A 24347-nucleotide genomic window follows, 5' to 3' on the forward strand; every position below is an offset into this window, starting at 1 on the left:
AGCCTCCGCAAGAAAGATGAATGGTGAGAATATGCTTTAAATGGTCTGCCTCCCCTTGCGTCCACCCACTATTCTTGGACTAGTTCTCTTTAAATGTCGCAGCATCCGAGATGCCATGTCACTATCATGGCCTGTAGTCAGTAATACCTATTTGGTTATTTTGGTTAACCTAATCATGCATTGGTTCCGTTTTTCAAGGATAGTACTCACGAGACAGTCCCTGTTTTTTTCATTTGTTACAATCGCCTACGACTTTTACTCTATCGGTACTTATTTGTTCTTCTATTGGAGGCAAAGAGTAATATTGGTATAGAATACGACAAACTTATCGACGAATCGCTGAGCTTTACCAGGTTTGGAGGGTGCCGTGGTCAGTTTAGCTGAGATTTCGATTTGAGATAAACAAGGGGGCAATGACTAGAATATTGGCTATTTAGGATACTGAGAGCAACAGGACACGAGAAATATGACACTGGTCCATGGGGGCATTTGAAATCCAGTAATGATAGTTGAAGAAATTTTCGTAGGCTAATCAGCGCGGCCTTGAAACGCAGATCGGTAGTGTACCGTTGTTGCAAGCGTTCATGGTATGGTATTTTTCCGTAATTTTTTTCGACTTTTCTATAAAGCGTCGAATTTGTACAAGTTTTTTTTGCGTTTAGAGATATCGTTAGTCCGTCCTTGCTATAGCGAATTTTTTTGCAATTAGCTCACCTGTTGGATTAAAAACAGACAGACAGTCAGCATGAGAAACAATATCGGCTTTACCATTTGGTTAATTTATGATTTTTTGACATTACCGCTTTGTATTATAATGTTCAGTGACATTATTAAAGCTACCTAATTTAACTAAAAGCAGAATGAACCTAAGATATACATTATGCTACTAATCTTTCCGTTCTCCCCGCTTTTAAGATAAGGTTTCTACAGAGCACTTGGCGATATCCGAAATTTCTTAAAAAAAAATTGTATTAGTGATAAAACTTGACAAAAACTGTCGTGATTAAAGCAAACGCTTTTGCCACGAGCAGATTTTTTACTCGTCGCCGCGAAACCCGTCATCCACTTATAATTCCAAACTTTAGTTAATTACAACTAAATGAAAAGCTCAGGTTTTGACATGAACCAAAACCACCTGACTCTCATTACATCAGTGGCCTCCCAGCACGAACATTGGCCCCCCACCTACTCCCGGTATTTAAATCCAATTCACGACCCAATCTCCTTAGATAGAAACGTTGCCATTGTTCACCATTATATAATTATCACGTTACCGTTGTAAAACCATCATAGGACTCTGTTCTTTTTGAGACAACATCTATTAGAAATACATTACGACCAACATTCGGTGTATGCTTCTTGTGAGTGACCGGGATTGGGAAAGAGATAGATTCCGTGGCGGACGAAGCAGGCCGTTCGATGTAAGACGAAAGAAGAAACCTTCGTCTGTGTTTTATTAAACTTCATCCTTCGGCCCGGCTGGCTGACCGACCGATCCACCAAGATGTCTCTTAGGTCTCGAGATTGCCACCATAATTTCAGATGCCATCGCACTTGCTATCGATACCAGAATGACGCCATTGTTCCTTGGCAAGTGATGCATCTACTCCTATTACTCGAACTCCTATTAGACTAAGCGAGTTGGATCGAGACTACCGCTGGGATAGCAGCTATCGAGCCAATGATGCTGAGTGAAAAAGTTCACCGATAAATCACTGAAGACGTTGGCTAGTTGAGAAACGTGTCTAAAAACATGTATCTAGAGACGCGTATATATACACAAGCAAGGCACACATATAATTTTCTTTTCGTGCGAGAATACTATGGTATATTTGTTAACAAACCTGTTGCTAAGCGGGTAACCGATTATCGTGATGTCACCGTCGTTGTCCACACATCTAATTCTATAGATATATACATGCTTATGGAATATATGACACATAAAGCGTGCAGGTTCAGCGATCACTAGCGGCTAATTTGGCCTCTTGACTTTCCTGCATGTTTGTGTGAGTTGAAGGATGTTTATATGTGTGTGTGTGTGTGTGTGTTTATCTTTGGAAAGGAAGTTGCATTATGTCTGTTGATTTGCGTACGAACACTAGTCATTCTCTGTATTAGTAGTAGAGTTGATCCTAAGACACTCTCGAACGAAAGAATTTGTTAGTTTCATGGACTTGGCTAGTTTCTGCTTGTGAGTCAACAGACGTACCACTGCCCACGAACGCTTTTTTGTCCATATTACCGTCGTTAACACAAACGACTTAGACACCATATAGGTGGTGCTAATCCCATGGGGCATCTATTCGTATCTGTAATTCGACGAATGTTTAACTCTATGCATTGGCTTTGCATACTTGGTCCGTTTGACTGGCACTGGACAATTGGGCACTCATGGTTGTTCATGTTTAAGTTATATCGCAACTTGCTGTGATCACAGTGAATTGAGTCATGATTAGTACCTTGTTTTTACGTATACTGTCGTATTTTGCATGGGCCAGATACGTACGTATCTAGCCCACACAAATCTTAATATTGTTGGATGGCAGTGACGTGGTAGCAAGAGCAATAAAGAAAATATTCTCTATTTTGAACGCCGCAAGTGGGTTTTGTTGTTAATAAAAGACGATGGACAAGACATAACATTGAGAGCTGTTACAATTTTCTATGTGAGCTGCAGAGTCTGTAAACGTCAGGTGACTAAATACTATTTTATGCAGCAAAAATTGTAAAAAGTTTTGTTCTGTAACTTGTTGCAACAGATGCTATGTTTGCAATTGATACCTTAGCTAATTTCATCGACGGTTCCGTAGAACTGGCCAGACGTGAAAGGCCTTTAAGTACCAAAGCTTATTCATTATCACAAACTACAGGTAACATGTAATTTTTGTTATCGTTGTTGCTACATAAATGTACATTACCCTAACTTAGCTATGCAGGTCGTCTAAAAAGCAACCTGTTATTCATTGCTGCGTACTGTTTGGCAAACCGCGCAAAGATTAAGAACAACAACAAACTATACGGTTAGTAACATACGGAACATCGCATCAATTGAACCGCAACAGCGGGCGGTTACGTCTCAGTTGTTGTCAGTCTGCTAGAAGTATATACGATTGTACACAATTCGTGTCAATCAGCAGGTTACTTTTATATTCTTACATGGCGAGTAGGCAAAGCCCGGGCCGTCGACTTAGCGTCTTTAGAAAGAACCATTTACTTTATTTCGCTTTGTCTTAGCGCGTCTACCCTGCATGTTCCATGTGCTTTATGCCTCTTTCCGTATATGGGAAAGCAGACAGACGGGCCGTAGCTTCAGGCTACAAATTCGTATCTTTTTCCTTCGTTCCTAATTCAGCTCATGTGTTGCTGTTAGGATTCCTGTAGCGATATACCTTACCAGATCAATAGTGCACCACTAGTAGTACCCTTGTCCTACTAATGCCAAAAGATTTCTGTGCAGCGTGGCCAGTACAATCCTAATTCAGCGACGAGCTAGTACATGCATCTATTTTGGGCGTGTTGCAGGGCCGCACTACGAGTCAGTACTAGGAAGGGGTGTGAGCATATAGTGATTTGTTGGTAGGAAGGTCGCAGCCAATACCGGCGGGAAGCTTACGGCGGACCTGCTCGTCCTGGCGGGGCCCGGATTTCACCATATAGCATTAGGCTTTGCATATACGAGTGTATCGCTAGCTACATATGTAGTTTCAGTGTGAGCAAGCTGGCGGCACACCTCAAACTGTCTACCAGGTTTTATGTACATGCTGTTTACAGATGAAATGGGATTTAGGTGCACTGGTTAAGCTAACGACCGATTATGCCCAATAATGGTGTATTTTGTAATTAAACAATTTAATGCTAATAATAACAGTAGTAATAACAATGACAAGCTCATTCTTCAATAACCAGTCAGCGTCGAACACACTGTGAAAACACGTATGCGTACAGCATCTGTGTACGAAAGCGCTTTGGTTTTTTCCCTGTCTCCATTTAGGCCTTTGATTCTAGCAGGCGTGCGGTCCCTATTAAATGTAATGATAGCATATGTTTCTATCCATGCAGTTTCTACCGGTTTGGGTAGTCTTAGGAGAGGTTGACTTGGACCAGCTAGCCTGACTAGCTGGTCTAGCTATACTGTACTCTATGCATGCAGGCAGATGATACAGCGCGCACTCGAAGAGCTTCTATTCTCTGCCCCCCCCCCCCCCAGGGTTAATTGTGGGTCTGTCAGCACTAACTCTATCAAGCAAAAGACACATAAACGAATTGTGCGCTTGCAACGGACCAATTGCAATTAGTCTTTCACTGCCAAATTGACAATTAATATCAAAGTGCTTTTAGTGCGTGTCTCGTTGGTCATAACTATTTTTTCTCGTAGCAGACGATCATGGGAAAGAACTGATTACTATGGCGGGAGACGGGATTCTGTGAGATTGCATTTATTGCGCACATTTATAGCGCATACAACTATTAAAAGAAATGAGTTCCACATTTAGCGTCGTCGCGTAGTACGTATAAACGACATTATCACCTCTCACAACTAGAAGATGACGACGACCACGACAACGAAGCGTCAAGGAGATGCGGCTGAGGAATACCTCGTAGAGCGAATGAGGGATCAGGGAAGGCAGAGGTGGGGAGAGAGAAGAAAAAAAGGAAAAGAAAAAGAAAGAGTTAAGAGCGATTCTAGTGCCTGTGCAGTGTACACACTGTGATAGTACCGTAATCCGGTCTATGCAACTGTATCGTACTACGCTATACAGTTGTGCCGCAGCAGTTTTAGCTGCGTTTGTAACTGTTTACGTAGCATCATTACGCTGCAGTGGCTAGCAGTACCAGTGACACTAATTATCTTCAAATGTTCACATTTCTAACCAGCGTGTTAGCGAAATTAAGAGCTGTCTCAGAATGTTGGGTTGGGCCTTCGCGACCATCGTGCTGTGTCGCTGCTGTGGCACGGTGACACAGGTCTGCTGATAGGGTGTGGACCCGCACCACCGTGCGGCAGCTTCCGCGGCAGATTCGAGAGCTGATCTAGTTTGGTGTTGTTTCGACGGCTAGCGTCAGAGCCAGTACACCGGCGTTTAGCTGAGAAAGTGCACGGTGCTAGCGTAGCGATGGTTGTGTGAATAGGTCATAGGTCAGATCGGGGAAAGACTCAACCGCTATTTGTTGAGCACAAGGGTGAAAAACGAAAAAGAAAATGACGCACAACCAGGAGATATAATTGTATATATAGACAATGACGTGTGGATCCGGGTTACATCTTACTGCCCCTAGAGTTTGCGGCACTTCGCTGGATCCTTGCACAGGCCTAAATTGCAAAGACGAGGACCCTTCGTGCGACTCGCACGACTTGTGACTTGTGTCATCTGACATCATATTATCATTGCATCATTCACCTAATGATGTTATGTAATTTTTTTTTTAAAAATGTCTCCGAAGACTCTATGAAATAATCAAAATTGCTGCATCAGCCGTTCTTCAGCACCGTTTCTCTCTCACTTATCATTGTAACCAAGCATCAATCGTTTGCTTTAATCGACGATAACTACGACAGCCGGTAGCCTGAAGCATCAACACGATAAATAGCATTTGGTTGAGCCAATGATAACAATGACCCACTGTGACACGATTCTGCGTATCTTATCGCTGCTTGTTGTCCTCTTTACGATCTGTTTTTCGCGATGCTCAGAGACTGTTTAGACTAGAAGTCTAAAGCTTAGTCAGAGCCGACCGCTTTCAAAGGAGGTGTTGCAAGCATCATGTCCGATCCTTCATCTCGACAAATCCAATTTTTGGCCTCAGGACAACAATGGCTGTAGCAACAACAACAACAACGACGACGACGACGGCGGCGGTAACGACGCAATAACAACAGTGGCAGCCAAACGCGGCATTAACAAAGCAGTATCAATGGCAGCATGACAACAACGCGAGGAATAGCTAGACAGAAAGGAAAGATTTCCAGGGACAAAATGTTGGTAGGAAATAGACTATGGTCTTATTGACGTCTTTCCTACGTGGATCAGCATATCAGCTCGTTTCGACCTTCCAGTCGAAGCAACGGTAGCGGTTAACAGCGAACATTGTAGTTACGGTGCACCTATTCAATGTTCGCTGCTTGCGAACAATAGACGATACCCAAAACAGGTAGTGCTAAAGATATCAGTCGGCTATGGGTCTACGAATGAGCTGGGAGATGATTTTTGTGTCCGAATGCTTATTAAGATAGGGAGCCAGCAGGGACGAGACGGCAGCGTAATGGACACGTATGGAAGCTCTTCGGAAAACTCATGCGGATTCTGTGTTTTATGAGGTCTGTCTCATTTTTTGTCCACGACGAAAAATGCCAAGAATTATGCATGTCAAGCAATTATCAGGGTGGGAAAAAACGAATGGGATATATATAGAAGTTAAAATAGAGGGAGTGTTGACTGTCGACAACCTTTAATGGCCGTACTCGAATGTATATATTTTTGGGCTTGTCACATTGAGGTTTTTGACCGTCTATATACCAAGCGATTAATTTTAAATGAAACCTGCCGCGTATTTAGCTGTATATATTTAATTATCTTTGATCGTTGCCTTTTTTGGCTAAAAACCCGAAATGGTCTTCGTTTTCGTCCTGTACTCTGACGCAATCATCCGCTAGACAATAAATGGTACGGGTTTCTATGAGCAGTTGCTGCGGCAACATACAGTGCCCACATCATAGTGTGACGCTACAGCTTATGTTTTCTACGAAATGGCTTTCTACGATTCTTCGAGTTTCTACGAGTTAGCTTCGAGACGTTACACCCGCTGTAATTTTATTAGCGAAGGCATTGCAACTGGGGGCAAGGCCTCATGTGGACGAGTAGCCGAACCGTAGCGAACAGCTACTCGTGGAAGCCCCTGCATTGGTAGGAATTTACTCTCCAGGAGGTTAGACCACCTCTTTTTTAATCGTTCCTTTAATAGCATGTAATGTGACCAGTATGCTCTGCGTGGCGTACTAACGTGAATTTCCTGAATTAATCCCAGCCGTCATTGTCAAAGGTGAATTTATGCGATCTGATTGAGGAAACGACCCCTTCCCCCTACGTTTGACCACGGCGCGAATATAGAGTGCGTTTAGTGAGCGCCCGTTTATCGTTTGTCGATAGTTGCCGAATGGAGTAAAACGACTTTCTTGCCAACCTGAATTTCTCCTGGCTCCCTTCTCAATCCAATATCAATTCTATACACCTATCGGTGATGTTTGTACAGCAGGAAGGTCCAGCTATCATATCCGTACCTAAAATGCTTAACACTCCGTAGTTTTTGATAACTAATGAAATTGTTTCTGATAGGAAAACATGCCAGTAGTTAAATACTAGTGAGAAGCAGCTTTATTGCATGAGCCGTATTTTGATTGTGGGTCATTGGCATTACTGAACCTTCTGGGCCACTATGTGGCAAGCATAGAAGCCGTGAGGGGCAACAAAGTTGGTTTTTCGAGTGATTTTCAATTAAATGCGGGTTCAGTGAAGGAAAACTTAAGATATTGACCCATGGAAGACCTCTACGAAGACCGACTCAGCTAACCATTAACAACTGGCAAATGCATCCTTGGCTTCAGGCTAATTGCACCTCAGTTTTGATCTAAATTGGCTCGGGTTGGGATAACAGTTCCTGTGTCGCTACTGTTGCGTGTTGTATAACAGATTTAGATTATCAAGCCTTGATTTTGCTGTGTATATACTATAGATATGCTGGATATGGAGAATTATGAAGACTGGAATACTGCACGATTCGACATCAGTTGCTACAAGACCCTATACACACACACACACACTCACGCATCTTAACAATGCTGACGCAACCTTTTGTCGGACGGATTGAACAGCCTATATTTTTTGTAGAGTAAAAAACTATATGCAGTGTTCTTGGCTTCGTTATTGCCAATGTCGTGTTCACTGAGGTGCCTTGCACTTAAATAGAGACTCTTAAAAAAAATGTTTAAAAAATAGTTTTTAAATAGAAATATGAATCAAGTACATCATCCACCTGAAAATAGCTGAGAAACATTCTCGGGGCCTTCTTGTCCAAGATTGTTGATATTGGCTCATTTAGCTTGCTTTGGCTATCAGTAGTAGGCGTGTATATGCAGCTGAACCTCAAGGACAGACGATAAAATGTTAAATAGTAATAAGATGTGTTTGTTGTCTCTGGTTTCAGGGCGATGCCTATCAGTACCGGGTTGGTGTTTTGTGACAGCGCCTAGTGTGGTGGTCCAGGACTCCTTCCGATGACCATCATTAGGTACAGAAGCACTTCCAATCACGTTTCCTTTTTGCCTAAGAACGAGGCAAATACAAAGGAAAGGCAATCCACCGGGACGCTGCGGAAGCCCAAATCAATTTTGCCACAACCGACACCATCTTGAGGTGCCATTACGGGCATCGTGACTCTCGAACAGAAGCTATTTCCTCAAGCAACGGGATTGCTGTACATAATTCTGGTAGGAGGCTCAGAGAAGCGAAATTCTATTAGGTCAAACAAACAGAGGTCACGCTGCAAAGAAAAACGACGGGACGTAAGCTAGCCTCGAGCAGACGTCAGAAAGCTATCGGCGGGAACAAAAAAACAAAGCAGAATTCACCTACAGATGGCTGCAGGCCCAGCAGAAGGCTAAACTGAGCGACGTTTAGCCGTAACTGCAACGACTGGAACTACAAAGTAGCTTTAACTATTATTCGACAATATGTATGTAACAGCACAAAACAATAATATTAATTACAGTAATTAACGAGAAGATCAATAGTAGTACTACTAAAAAGTTCTACCCTGGTTACAACAAGCGTGACCGGGAGTGTGTATAGAGAAAGTAAACTTGCAACGGCGAAATCGAGCGCAGAGACGCCGGAAATCCAAAGCCAGCAAGTGCATTTATCATTATCAACAGCAGTAGCATACGACGGGCATAGAGGTCGTAGCGGCAAAAAAAAAAGAGGGGCAGCTTAAAAGACAGCTGGGTCATGCGTTGAAAAGTTGATACTCATGTTACGTAATCTAGATCTTTTCCGTTGAAGCGAGCTCCAAGAAGCTGAGGCCTGATGACACAATAATTGTTGAAAAGCAAGCCGTTTGGAGAATTCGTTTGCATAGAGGAAAGAAAAACTACCCTGTTTATAGCCTAAACTTTCACGGAGCCAATTTTCAGACCACTGAAGACAACAAGCAAAATCGTTTATTATTAGCTAGCGTTGAAAGTACTATTTCAGCAACACTTAGACAAGTCACTGTCCATACTTCACTTGACGTAGAAATCTAATAATACATTGATCAGGAATTACTGTGTGCGCGGAAATTACGAAGGATTCAAATACCCTGTTTCTGGCGAGGAAACGTGAAACGGAAAGAAGAAAAAGCCACGGGAACGAATCGGTTTGACCCATAGATGAGCGCACTGCTAATGAAATTACAGTTAAGATCCGAGTCTGGAGTCCCGTCATGAAGCTAGCGGTCAAACGGAACGCGCCAGTTATAACAGGAGAACGCTATTTAACATTACCCGCTTATAACTGTCCCTTGACGTGTGAGAGTGGTGTGCAGTTCGTATGTCGTTATAGTCAGTGGAGATCTGGATTACGGTGGTGCGGTGTCCAATTCGTCCGGGGCGATGCCGGTTACTGCCGCACATCGGAAAAGGCTCTAGGAGACAACGGGAAGGTCTACTGCGTGAAGTTTTGAACACGCTTTGAGAATTCGAAGAACTGCTGTCTGCCTGGATTCCGTCGAACATAGAAAGCGTAGAATCGACTACGGAAGCGAAGCTACGCAAAAGGAAGCTCGCTGTACGAGCTTCTCAGCTTGGAATCGCGTCATTCAGAAGAGGATTCGCGCAATCATACTCCACCCCTTTCCCTGAAGTAAACCAGGGCTCGGTTTCCTTAAAAGAGCATCTTGTCTGAGAGAGACTTAGCAGCAACTGCTACTCAACTGTATGATCGCCAGCACTGGCCGAAAGAGGAAAACCAACTGACAGAAAGTACAACGAGCGACCAATTCGTTCTGCCGTTACTACAACAATTAGACGGCATTCGTAGCGCTACTGCTGAGAATTGCACAAGCACATGACAACGGAGTGGTATCGCCGCCATTACGAAAATTGTGTTCCGCGCAACTTTCCTTTGGAAAAGGAAACCAATGTGCCGAAGAAGAGAACAACAATAGTGTGAAGCAAGAGCGGCACGCAACTTGTGGATAGCGGTCTAGCAGTTATCGTGCACAAACATCAGTAGAAAAAGCATTGTTATTATTATTGCCTAGTGCGTTATTGGAGGTGGTGAGTTCGCGCGCGGTTGGTTTACGCACCAAAAATTTATTTTCCAAGAAACAAGCCGAATCAACCAGTTCAACAGGAGGATCATAAGCGTTCCACGTGGGAGATAACAAGAGAAAAACTGTAATATCGCGGTAGGTCATTAAGCTCGTCGATCTCAACAGAGGTGAGGGACAATTCTGACGACGTTTTTTCTTCAGCAATCTCGTCCTCATTGTGCCCTTCACCGTCGTTATTTTAATTACAGTTTCATACTGGTGAACTTGTTGTGGCTGTCGCGATGAGCGCGGTGCCCGGTATCGTGCGGGCGGCGCCCGCGCCGCCCCCGCTACCGACGGTTTCTGAGTCCGAGCCACCGATCCATGCTGCCCCTGTGTCCACATGTGGAGTAAGTGGGACTCGGGAGGTGTTATCAGGCGGAGGCGGTGCAGTCTCAACCGGGGGCGGAACTGGAGCAGGCGGTCGCACCTCCGGATCCGGCCGATCCGGATCAACACAACCGAGATCGGATGAGCCACATATTGGGAGGTACCGCCTGCTCAAAACGATTGGCAAGGGCAACTTCGCGAAGGTGAGTGCAACGATAAGAACAACTTGATATTTAGCTTGAAGTAATTTAACACGTAATTATATTCAATCAGGCATAACATTTAGGCTGTACGACGTTTAGCTTTCGCTTTTGAATGAAACCGGTTACACAGCTGGCAGCAGAATTTTTATTTTTATATAAAGCAAATATTAAATTTACATTAAACTTATTCACAATAACCAGTGTAACTTAGATAGTGGGTTTATGAAATCAAGATTAGTTAATGGTAACCAAAAAGTGAAAAATTTTACTTTCAGATGAAAGAATGACAAGCTTTAAATCTAGTGATGGCATAAATGGATTTACAACTCATTCAAATTTTAGCGCCTAGCTAGGTGTGTACGTTTGGCAGTTTCGGATTATCACGCCAGGTCTAAAAAAGGGCTTCTTTCTCCTAAACGTAAAGCGTTCGCTGTTCGGTAATCAAGTAGGAAATGGCATTTCTACCAATCTAAGTAGCTCTTCACGCTAACAATGTTTTACCTTATGGCAACATTGATGTTCTAGGCAGGTGTTACATAACACAGTAGCTGAATCGTGAACTCTATCTATGCGAGTCGGTAAGAATCTAGTGAAAAACAGTCCGTGTCGTTACCTGCGACAGAGACAGCAACCTTCTCTTTGCTCCGCCAAAAAGCTCGACATCTGCAGTAGGTATAACTTTACGTTGAGTCTGAGCAGAGAAGCCGTCATAACCGGAGCTGTTTCTACAGCAGTTCGTAAACTACTGCTGAACCGGTCATGTTCTGGCACCCGTCATTGGGTACACTGGACAAGTTCCACTAGTATGGCTAACGTCCAACGGCTTTATGGGTTAATGACAATAATACAGTGCTAACATATAAACGGAGGCGAGTGTTGGGCCTTCTGGAAGGTTGAAGTGGACAAAAAGACGATCGTCCTTTTGTTCGAAATCGATTCCAATCTGTTGTATGGCTTTACAAGTCCCCCTATCTAATTAATGCAAAGTATAGAAATCAACTCCTATGAGGAGCATGTAGCTAGGTCCAGTTAAGCTTGGAGCCCTGATGTCTCAGAAAACACGAATCATTTTGCAAATTCCATTGAGCACTACGAGTATATATATCTGTCTGTATATATATATACATATAATAACATTTACACCCTGACATAATGTGCGCTAAAGAGTCATATAAGGCTTGAGTCAGTCCACTTGACACCTCAGAACCACTGTTCAATTATTGCTCTGGACTCGTAAAGTCACCTGTTTCAGAACTTTTACATATTGAGTGTTCGTTATATATGCACCACGTTTTCCTAAACAATTTTTTATGGTATGCTGCGAACGCGAAGTGGTTCTATGTTTTTTGGCTATGTGTAAAAGGTGTGCTTAGCCAAAGGCTTCTTAAGCACACTTTTTATGTAACACAACTATCCCTAGTTCTGTGCGTACTTGTATTGTGGTAGTGTACGTATTATAGGTAAATACTTATAAAGAATGGCAGTACAAGTTATCCAGCTCATATAACTATATGTACGTAATATATACTGGTATGAATCCTACAAGCCTGTGGCATAATTACAGAGTCAATATCGGTCTTATCGCCGTCTAGGCGACTCGTATCGCAGTATTATACTCCTGCTGTGAGCGCTGAGTTGATTGTGATTGTGAGTGTTTTTCTTTATCTTCCTAACGTTCCCACGGCTTCGCCTCTGCCGCAACCGCCACCTTAGCCCTAGCCGTGTAACGACTGTATATAACGACAGATCTAGTGAGCAGAAGCGCAGTGCCCGTTCTGCAATTGGCCCCAGTCTGTCTTGAAGCCTATAGCTTCGACTTAAACACTTGGGAATCAAATCGGTAATCGTAGCTACTGGCTAAAATCCCGGACTAGATCCTTTTTTTATTCTTGTTGAAACTGATCACGTAAAGTATGTCAATAATAGATAGTATATATAAGCATAGTGCAGTGTCTAAATCTGAGTTGACTTTGGAGAGCTCTGTGGTAGAGCTTCTAGCACCACACAAGAGCCAATTTTGTTTTTATATAAAGCAATAAACTCGTCATAACAATGAACAGTCAGTCGTTTTGAAAATTTGAGCTAAGACTAGCTATCATCGAAAATTGCCAATCGAGACGTCAACATAGGCTCGGATGATAGGCATTTTTTTTTTGAGATTTTTGCGCCTTTTCCATCTTTTGGACTTTTTGTCAATTTTGACCCCACTTTGAACTGCTAACAGGCCAAAATTTAATTCTGCTGAAATTATTCTTGTGTAGCGTTTCAGTAGCTATGATTGTTAGGAATTTTCTTAGGAATTGTTGGGAAAAATTTGGCTGAAGTATATGTGCAAGTTTTAGGGACAACGTGTAAAAAGTGTCAATTTAGCTACTGTACACTGTGCGTACATGTATTTGTGTCTGTTTATTCGTCTATCTGTCTGATACAAGTTAACCTCTTAAAATGGTCGGATTTCTTGCAGGTCTTGTCTTTTCCGGCGTTCCATTGAGTGTATTGTTAAGCAAATGGGTTACCTTTTTGCGGTTTTCATTCTTTTTGTTTCTTTTTCTTGGAAGTAGTCTTCTGTGTATGTTATAGTCTTTTACCTGAATGTGTTTAATATCAAAACAGGCGCGGGGCCCGTCAAATGTCCACACCGTACGGTTGTACCCATTAATCTAATATCGTACCATATCGGTTTGCCTCTGTAAATGTGGGGCGAAATAAATGTGTTTCGAGCGTGCTTTTGTCGGTTGAATCTCAGTCTCACCTGAAAGATTGGAACAGTTAATGTGGAGCCTATTTTTGTCAAACAAAAATTAACTCAGAACAACACACCAGAACATCATAAGGAGTAGGTATATATTTGCTACAGAAAACTTTAAAACTATAAAAAATTTCGTACACTATTGTATCAGGAACGATGTCGACCTTTATTCAGTATCGTGTGTGAAAAAAGTCTTAATGTCATTCTAGGAGCAGAGTCGATAGGCTCGTTCACGGCCACACGATTTTTCTACGTCCCTCGGGGGTCGGCTGATTGACCTTGTTTACCTGTGTACCGTAAATAAGGTCAGTCAGCCAACACCAAACAAGAAGCGTGATCTCGTAAAATTCCTTCCAAAACTCAACCTACAATAAATCTAGAGTTGGCTAAATTTTCTGATGAACGTATTAGAAGAGACTACAGAGATGACCACAAAAAGGTAACGGGTTAGATGAGATTGGGTAATTGCAACGGAATAGCTGTTGCTTCATCTCATGGCTTACGTTAAGCTAGGTATAATATTAATGAGTCAATTAGATAAACCGATGAGGAAACAGGCGTTGGGCGAAGTGCCGGGTATATCTGATAGGTTACTATGGTTGCTATTGTTTTCTTATTATCTATCGTCCGTTCCAAATGTCTTTTTGCTTGTATTTCTCATGCCCCTACTTGGGATTGAGAGAAGAGATACAAAGACGCACGACTGTCAGCTGTTAAGTACGTTTGATGGATTGTTAGAAAATGTACGCCTTCCATCAAGTCATTTCCGCGTTAGCACGCAAGAGTTCCATGAAACAGCCGGTCGAGCTGGACAAACGGACCTGTTGATAATTAGACCGAGAAGAAATAATGATAAACACGAGAAATTATTCGATGGCTTCGGTAGAACGCAGTAGAGGTATCACAACGATATAGGTGGTCATTGCTTTACTAGTATGGTGGTAGCCCATGCGTGACCCTGCTAGGTATCTTATTAAGCTCATAATATTAAAGTAAATCTAGTAAATCATTAGATACATTCAGTGACGGCACGGGACGAGGCTGTTGTGGCAAAATAGAACATTATTTAATTTGTAGAGAAGTTAGGAGAATCCACGTACGAACAGAAGTAAATGATGTTTGATCCTATCCAACAAGCTGAGTACCGTTTTATTGTGCTATACTAGACTTGTCTCATACAGTTACTAAGTATCTAATGATCATACGCACATACGTACATTGGGAATTCGACATTCAAACAGTCCGAGGGTAAACTTGTCATAAATAATATACACAGCGATATACAGTCTCTTATACGTAGAAACTACTCTTAACTTCTGTTCGTTAGTCCAGCTCGGACCATCAGCAATCGACGTCTGACACGTTTGTCTCTATCTCAAAAAGAGACAAACAGCTCGTGCTCGATCTTCATTACTGCACCTACGCCACTATAAAGCACGTTGCGTCGTGCACTGGGCAGTAATCACCTTCAACGGATGGAAACTGCATCGCCACCAGTTTGGCCGGCGTTTTTAGCCCAGCTTCGATGATCAAGCGTTACTTTAGTCTGACTCTGACCGGTCGCCAAGACCGGACAGAGAACACAAGGTTGTGTAGATTTAGGCTAGCGTTGACTAGTGCGTTCATAATAGGTCTCATGCCGCATCGATGAGTACGCCTGCTGCTAGCGGTTCATGGCGCTAGCAGCCACCCCTGTGAAGCTTCAGTCGGCAATAGTAACGCGCAGCAGTTCGTGTCGCTAGAGGATACAGGGCTGGCCAGACATCAACACCTGTTTTGCCCTTAGTCGTATTTCTCCTCTGTAGTATCTAGGTAATCGGATGGTCACAAGGGCTTTGGTTTCGAAGATTCGATAGCGGAGTTGACTGACCGTACCGATTCCTTTGTTCTTTATCTGTTCATAAAATGTTAAGGCAAAATGGTTGAATTTTTTTCGGTTTACTGGATGGTTCAGAAGTAGGTACTAGTATAAAGGTAAATGATGAGGAAGTGATAAGTGGCCGTTTCACGTTGCCAGTCGAAAAAAGTAGCATTGGCTCCTTTCAGTACGTTTAATGTTGACTGATGGATGTACGTTGATAGTAGTGGGCAATTCGTTAGAGACACATGATAGTTCATTACGTAATAATAATTCGTGTTTATATTGCGTACTACTATGTGTTTTCCGGTTCACTCACGGTTGATTCATTGCTATTCTGTCATCCTAAAGCATTTCTTATTAATGATAATAGTGATTAGATTAACAACAATTGTAACAATGGAAACGACAGCATCGGGATATGGTTCTTTTCCTGGCAGCCGCCCGCGACACTGGCGGATTCGCTCAGCGGCCGTACTCTCCACGTGGGCTGCGCTCGTTTATGCTGTTGTCCCTGAGCAGGCGTAAATGAACTCCCAGAAGCGTGTCATAAGAAATTGTTGCTCATCAACCTTAAGACTCACACAGCGACTAGCGAATGAACAATAATATAACAAGGCTTTGCCACGACGCCTCCGGCACCGCCATTGAGAAGGCGATCCCGGTTGAACATCGCCGACCCGTGGTGACGCTACGCTGGCCGGACAACGGTGCTGCTCGGAATATGTACAAGCGTTCGTTTTGCGCTGAGCACCGGGAACTAGCCAGCGGTTCCCGGCTTATCTCAGCTGTGGTATTATCACTGGTGATGTTCTAGCAGATCACAGCCACTAGAGCGGTATTATGTGGCTGGCACGTGCGTACAACAGCGATTAAAGGTGACGCCTATACGTTGCAGGCATCGTAAGCATAAAAGCATGCGCCCACTGCTAGGAATCCTGCTTTCCTCAATTCGTTTCCGGCCAAGGCTGTTAACAAGGAAGAGTAGGCAGCGGTTTTCAAACATTAGGCCCATCGGTACAGTTCAGCAGCAGGCAGGACGATTACGGGGTTAGCTTGTAGTCCAGACTGCTACTGTTGTATGTTTGTTGGGTTGGTTGTGCCCATCGAAGTGCCGTTTTCGCCGAATCGTCTTTAGGTTGGACTCAGCAACAGAAAAGGCCTATGACTCTATTTGCCGGACGGTCAGCTTGACGCGCTCATGTACATATTACATGTTTATCTAGTCGCACCTAAAAAGGCGTGTATGCACATCTTTTCGAATTATTAAAGCCTGCCAGCAAGAAATTTTCGTTGCATCTACGACGGCACGTTTTCATTAAGCTGCATGGGTCTCACCGTTGCTGCACGTATTGTTAATACCCACCTATTTAAAAAATGGTAGAGCATGAACGCCCATCAGCAACCGGCAACTTTGGCCACCCGTGGTCATAGCCACGAGGCAAGCAGTCTATCTCAAACGTTCGTCTTCAATAGATCCATAGACTGCGCGAACGTAATTACGCTGCACATTCACCTAGACCCACCCCTATTACGAAGTCCGCGGTTTTCGTCTGATCTCGATTGCATCTTTGTTAATCTCCAGTCCATTCACCTTCTGCGACCCCTGGAGTGGATCTGGAACAAACGGAAAAGTCGTTACGGAAGAGCTTCAGTGGAAGAAGTAATGCAAAGGAATAAGAGCCAAAGTTGACCAAAATGCAATTAGTTCGTAACTACTGGCTACCTATGGATGCTCACTGTAGAAGGGGTGCGTTCATAATGCTCACAAGAGTTTGGCTTAATCCGCTTTAATTGCAGTGATTAAATGAAGGCACAGTCTCCCGTGTGTCCCAGCTGATCGTACCTAATTCAGACGCCTAAATGCCCTTTCCCGAACCCCAGTTAGCTGTCCGCTTTTGCTTGCATTAGAAGTGCCGAAAGCGTGCTGGAGTAGAAGTTCCTGGTTCTTTCAGTAACACGAGCTGGTAATAGCCATCAGGTCGAGAACGTCCTAGGGACTTATTAAAATGGATGGAGGATCGTGATAGCGGCAGTATGCACGTCTTTCCCTATTTCGTTCTTCGTTAGCTACAGAAGCCAGTGAAAAGAAAAACAAAACTTTTTTGCGAAGCGAAACAAAAGCGATATTTGATTGGACTGAACAACAACACATAACTTCATGAAGTTTAATACGATAAAAGCGTAGTAGTTTAAGACACACGTACAACAGCAGTACAACACTGGGACAATGAAGAACGAAGTGGTTGTGATGTACAACATATATTCCTTCAAAAAAAAGTCTGTGATCTTGACATCTACGAAAATTTTGCTTTAACTTACGTAAAACTCCTCGAAAGTTGCATGCGGATTGACAGCGATGATTTCTGAAAGCCAAACGAATTTGTATTTTTAGCGCGGATTAGGCCAGAGTGAGTGCACCTAATAGCGAACGATCTCCGCTAATACCCAGCACACGAACCCCCCCCCCCTGGTTACGGTTTTGTTCTGTATTATTGTTCTGAAAGTATTACAAACATAGCGTATGCACGTACGACAAGCTCCCCTTTAAAGCTTGTCCCAATTTACCCCCCAAATTATTTCCGAGAGGAGAAACATATAAACAGACGTTATTCGGATGAAGAACGCTGTAAATGAAAAAGAGGTAAGCTTTGTATGTTATATTCTACGTCAGGATGTCATCATACCGTGTCTTGCAACGCAAAAAATCCTGTAGGTTAAAGAAGAAACAAAAATTCAACCATACATTTATTGTGTGTATTGCACCGTGAAAAACGTATTCAGAGGCCCGCTAAACAAGCTATGAGCTATATATCTATAGCCGATTCTTTGTATGCTTGTATGGCTTCATTTGCTTTTTGCTTGGGTACGCCTTGTGAATTCAAGCGAAGGTGTGAACCCTTATGCGTGCGACAATTGTATTGACAATATTGAATTTATTCCGCTTACTAGAGAGAACTCCGGCGTAAGTGCATTGCCCCAGATAGGCAGGCGAGCAAAACAGTTACGTAGAATGGGCAAAAGTGTATACTTGCTGTTCTTTGTCCTCCTTAAGAGCAACAGTAACGAAGCTATACGAGCCACCTAAAAGCGGAGCAGTTTGGAAACCCAATCTTTCTGAGAGTACCGACCAGAAAATTGTGCACGTTTCATCCTCATCAATAACAAAATATTTCCTATTAAAATCTTTTGGTGATTCACTGTTCCCGCAATTACAATTTGAACATTAAACGCTAGTAACCTATGAAACGATTAGTCAAAATTGCTTGTTCCATACTACTTATATATAGAAGTTTGACCGGCCATATTACCATTGGTCTACTACGTGCCATTACCCGTTTTTCTTTGTCACGTAGACCGGCAACAAGTCGATCCGCGTATATTCTCATTGTAGATAGTGCGTTATTATTTATAAAAGCGAAGAGGTTGTTTCGAAGTCTTTACGCCACTTGAGGCCACACAAGGCCATTTGTCCTGAGCGTCTAATTTCCACTCACTTCGCCACATTATGAAATGATATCCTGCTTAAACGGCTTCCGTCCTGTCGTAACAGCCTTCAGAAACCATAGCTACTTCACCTAACATAACCTCTAAATTGTTTCGGACTTAAGCTATTTTTTTAATACTATCAGTCTCGTTAAGCATTGGCCCTTCTTTTGTATCCAAAACTCGATCGTCGGATCGCACGTGCTTCCTTCCTTGTTTTTCATCAACCTGAATCCTTTGCGCACCGGTTGAAAGACGTATGATATTTTGCTTAAAGATAGCCGCAACTACGACTAAATTTAAAAATTATCCACGATATCATGATATGACGCAAAAGGATTGAGGATGCTGTGTTTCTCGCGAATTTTTCGAGCCCTGTAGCAGCCAACCCGTTGGTTGCCGGTTAAACTCTCGACCCTTGCTTTCTGCAGCTGCTGGCTGGTAAACTAACGTTTATTTCGAGACGGTATGTGAGCAACCATGGATTTTGTCTGGCCAAGCGAGACCCCTAGCAAAGCGTCATAGGTGATAGCAGCGACATTTCTGTCAAAACGTTCCATGGAAGCGAATAAAAGAGACGCCTGATTTGAGAGAAACAACAAGCAGTCACTGTGACCATATTAACCGAACTAAGTATAAGGAGAACAGGTGGGTCATGCTTACTGGGCCAAGTAATAACAACGATTAAGTGGACGTCTGACGAGGGCTACAGAGTGTTTGTTCGTGTCTAGCGATGGAAGACGAGCGGAATCGGCAAAACCTCGAAAAAGGGACGGACGATTTGCCAGGGATAGTTTATTGACAAGCAGCGCCAGCAATGGCAGCTGGATGTTTTGTGCTGGCAGGCGGCAATGCCGTAACGTTGTTCCATGGCATTAATCCATCGTCGGTGACGGGATTCATGCTAATGAGAAGACCATCGACGTGGATCCAAATATGAGCGTTGACGGTCGTTAGAGGATTTCGTTGAGAATGGTAGGTAGTTAGCAGAGTGATTACATCAGTCGTACCGATCATGATAAGAATGCTGGTGAGCAAATATTGAAAATCTTCACAACTACGTCGCAGATTTGTCTGATCTCTCTCGCTGTTGGCGGAAGTTACTGTTATGGCGGCGGTACGTTTGTGACAGTTGGTATCCTGGGGCAGGCCGCGTGCTAGTAAGGAACTCTTACGTGGTCTTATCGAACACTGTTCTATTAGATCATCAATGATAGGGAATGACTGCTCTTCTCCGGTGAGAAATAACGGCCCTTTGGAGTAAGAATATAGCTTGCTTGGGGTACATTTAAGTTTAGCTAAACAAAGTGTGTTATGACGGTGTGCACGAAAGTGACGGACTCGATTGCATTTGAAACAAGAGTCGTCATGGGCGGTAACTGGTGAACGGAAGAAGAAGCCGTTTGGACCTCATTAACGAAATCCCACCAGCAGAAAAACGTCAGCTTGAATATCACGCACGTTACGCATACTCAGTTTACACGCACCTCTTTCGTCTATTAATGGCTGAAAGCCATAATAACTTAATTTTATGTGAGATCGATTAACTCAGCCGTCGTCGTCGTCGTCCCTGGTTACGTTCAGTGGCCAACCGCTATATACACGTTCTTGATGTAGTATTCGTCTAGTAGTGTTATATACAGGTTGTTATTGGATATAAACTATTAAAATTAAATAAATTCGGAATAGTATTGACTGATAAGAATTCTGTCCAGTGCAGTCTAACGCATGATAAGAGTGTATCTTGTTATCTGTAAATACATGGATAATAAAAAATGTATTCTACAGTGGGTTTCTCAGTAAATTGGCTATGGTTTCCTCGTGCAGCGCTACTCTTATTCCTCTCTGAAACAAAGAACGATTTATCCAATAGCATTTTTTTAACAATAACAGTCACAACAACAGCCCTACGCTATCAACCATTGTCAAACTAGTCTCTGTATTTCAAGTTTTACGTCCGGGATCGTCGTTAAACATTTCGGCACGAAACGAAATGCCTGCCCATGCCTGGATTCGAACTTAGACCACAACGTGTTACGAATATTACCAGGCGAATGTAAAGTGTTTTGTTTTGTCTTTCTCGTGTGGTTAATTTTTTGTCCTCTTTACTGCGGTGTCTCGTCACCACCGTTTGGCGTTGCTTCCGTAGCATCTGTAATTTTTGACTTTTTCCTGATGTTTTTTTTCTTCCTCCTGTCATGTAGCCTTTACTGACGAGGGTGCATGACACGTACATTAAGACACACGCACGAATTTGTGGGTGTTCAAGGTTTGGCATTTGCGACATAGCTGTTCCATGTTCTTATCGAAGTCTGATGAAGGTTTCAGCACCGATGACCACAAAGTTCCTGAGTACTTCTACAATTTCCACTCGCTGAGCACGGCCTTTTGCCGGTTCCAGTGGACGTCAGTTTTAGCTACCGAGTGATTCTAGGGCCATATCCGATGCCTTATCACCTATGGCGTATACCGTCTGCGTTGAAACTTACCCTACGTCCCACGTACTGTGGCTTTTATGCGTTTAGTACAGATCATAAACAGACACACACAAAAAGCGCACAAAAATATTGAAACATACGCTCAGGGCATGGTGACCCCTGCGTGCAAAAGCTCAGACATTCGTTTTCAATCAAAACTAGCCCTATAAGAGGGGCAATCTGCCTAGAATCCGGCTCGGCGGCCCTAGGTGAAGTGTGGCTAGGTTAGCTCAGTGGTTATACATGCGAAAACGTTCATCCTTGCAAATAAGTGCGCTCTTTTAGCAACGCTGTTTTTGCCAGGTTCGTCTCGACCACTTGAGTACATCATTAGACGGTCTTCTGTAGCGAGCTTCCTCCGACGATTTGTAAGGCTCTGATTCCAGTCGAGCAGTGGAATGATTTACTCAACTTCCCTGGCTATAGAACATTCATAAGAGCGAGAAAAAAGAGTCAGAAAACAGTCAATTTATATTATTATACACGAGCGCATCGTATTGCAATGCCTGCCAACTACACGCAGTGCAACAACGTCTGTCTCTATGGTCCTTGGCAGCAGACTACTCGCTTAGCTTAACTTTGCCCCGCGCATGTCTGCGTGTAGGCATTTGGTAGGTGCAGCGTGGCTAAATCCTCCACCCGATCCGTTGTGCCGATCTTGAGGGAAAGTTGTCATGGTCGACGCTCTCTTTCCCAGTTTCAGCATCGCAATAGCACGGAAGTATCTCACAGGAGTACGATTAGAGGCGAGTCACTGCGGCAGCTATTTCTGCCTGTCGCTACGCTATGGGGAGCCCGACGGGGAAGCCTGGGTTGGTCGCTTACGTTAGGTTGAACGAATTGAGTAATAAGCTGTCGTAGCCGCAGTCGCAGCACCGCTAGTAGAGTCTGGGCAATCTTCAGAACAGCCAAAAACAGACTGGAGACCAGGGTCGTTCTTGACGTTTATAACAAAAAGGAAATATCCCACGATATGGCGGGGCACAATATAGTGTAGCGACAATTTATACTGAAGAACGCGTGTTACTACAGTATACAGATGCGAGATTAGCGACACATGTAGGTGTGACATTGTCCACCTTCCCTTTCTTTTGAATCATGCTGCAATTATACGGCCGATGTCCAAGTGGGGAAGGTGGCAGGTAATAGAGTTCCTGAATAGCGGTCCAACGTCAACTGCATATATACAAGGAAAAAGGAGTAAAGTTAAGCATAAACCTGTTATTAGCTCCTTATTTAATCATCATATTGGATGACCGAAAAATTATTGACGCCTTTTCTAGCTAGATGGCTCCGGAGTCACATGTCTCAGGTAGCCTGGGTCGCGTCGAGTCGGCGTCATTGTCACATTGACATCATAACCCATGCCAAGTATGTCGAGTTATACGTGTATATTTTATCAGACATTGATTTAGGGATTATATGAGACGCCATTTTTGTTTCTATGTCAACCAACGATATTGGCAAGAAGGGAAAACATGCACGAACACTCAACAATTCTTACAAACTCTCACAGAGAGAAAAGAAACACAGCTAAGGAAAGGTCGGACGGCGGTATATCTCGCTTACAAGTTATATTCATTGGATTGGAATTTAGAAGCGTCATGATCTAAAAACAGATAAGGGCCGTTGTTAGCCTGACCCGGTGATGCGAGCCCTTGTTTATTTATGCCAGGCTTCTACGTCTAGTAATACTAAAAGGTTGTGTATTGAATGGGTCACCGTTGTATCGCACGGGACTCTCGTCGATTGGGGGGTGGAGCCAGAAACTCTTGAAATATGTGGAAGTCAGTCATGGATGGCTGTTAAACCTATTTAGGTTTGTGTTTGCCTAGTCAGCTAATTGTATGAGACGTTCAGACATGTGTGAATCTGAGCGAATAAATTACTGGTGCTTTGAGCAGTCCAACCTTGAGTCACCCAATGAACGGGCATTATCGATTAAATATATGATTGCTTTATTAGGTTTGTTGCTAGCAGCCCTCTATCTTTTGATGGTCTGAAGACGAATGAAGAGATTTCCCTGAAGTCGAATTCTCTTCAGGGAAAGAGATGCTTGTTATCGTCGTTTTCTTGAAAAGGACGTTGTCTCATTTGGCATGCTTATACTTCCTCAGGAAATGCTCTATCTTATCATCAGTCTTCTTTGTTTAATACTGTGTAAGATAAAGCGATTTAATCTCGAGTTTGCTGGACGTATTGTGAAACCGACATTTCCTGATAATCGACTATATTACCAGCATTTCCGAATTTACTTTGTTACTATACAACTATAAACACAGCCCGAGCGCAACTGTGTTTAACGTTGTATGTCAAATAGAATCAAGTACCGCAATCCCAGTTCACAGTTATTTGCTGTTTCTTCCTTTGCAGAATAATGATTAAATATGGCCCATACCCTATAAGTGTCACTTAGCACCTTAACCTAGACGACTAGCAACTACTTTTCCTCCGATCTAATAAACCGCGATATCACCTCAAAGCTGCCTGATCTGGGACTCCTAATCGTGTCGCTTTCTATACGTCATAAAGGTTGAGGGCTTATGATATTCCGTTTCGTTTGCCAGGGCAAGAAAGGTTAGTAATATATCAATACCGCGATATTATTCAGGACTCTTGTATCCCCGATCTGATTAAAAAGAAAACCCAATCGAAATGATTGTCGTACAGAATCACCGGCACCTACCATGTGGTCGCAAGCGAACACGTTGCTTTTTGCAAAACTCCCCCTCCCGATGAAACCTTTTAACCTGAAGCGTTCGAACCAAGCGGGCTCTTCGTTTTATTGTTTCGCAGTACCAGTATATTCGACTAATAGTGGATTGAAAGTCAATTTTTTACATCTAACCGCGATGATCTCAGTCGGATTACGCAGCCGGCTACAGACTCTTCATGTCGCC

The 24347-nt window shown here is 43.2% G+C and overlaps 1 protein-coding gene across 7 annotated transcripts in view; it reads left to right on the forward strand.

Moving 5' to 3' along the window:
* Positions 1-24347, forward strand: part of LOC111271021 (serine/threonine-protein kinase MARK2) — a 93541-nt gene that overhangs the window by 19307 nt on the left and 49887 nt on the right. For 5 of the 7 annotated variants that reach the window (XM_022851531.2, XM_022851534.2, XM_086972742.1 and 2 more), the window contains one exon: positions 8200-10877. In XM_022851531.2, coding sequence (XP_022707266.1) covers positions 10587-10877 — 291 coding nt within the window. In that variant the 5' untranslated portion in view covers positions 8200-10586. The remainder of the gene's footprint in view (positions 1-8199; positions 10878-24347) is intronic. The other 2 variants (XM_022851532.2, XM_022851533.2) reach the window with 2 other exon arrangements.

The sequence above is a fragment of the Varroa jacobsoni genome, unplaced genomic scaffold (assembly GCF_002532875.2).
Source record: "Varroa jacobsoni isolate VJ856 unplaced genomic scaffold, vjacob_1.0 contig00286, whole genome shotgun sequence".
Classification (NCBI taxonomy): Eukaryota; Metazoa; Arthropoda; class Arachnida; order Mesostigmata; family Varroidae; genus Varroa; species Varroa jacobsoni.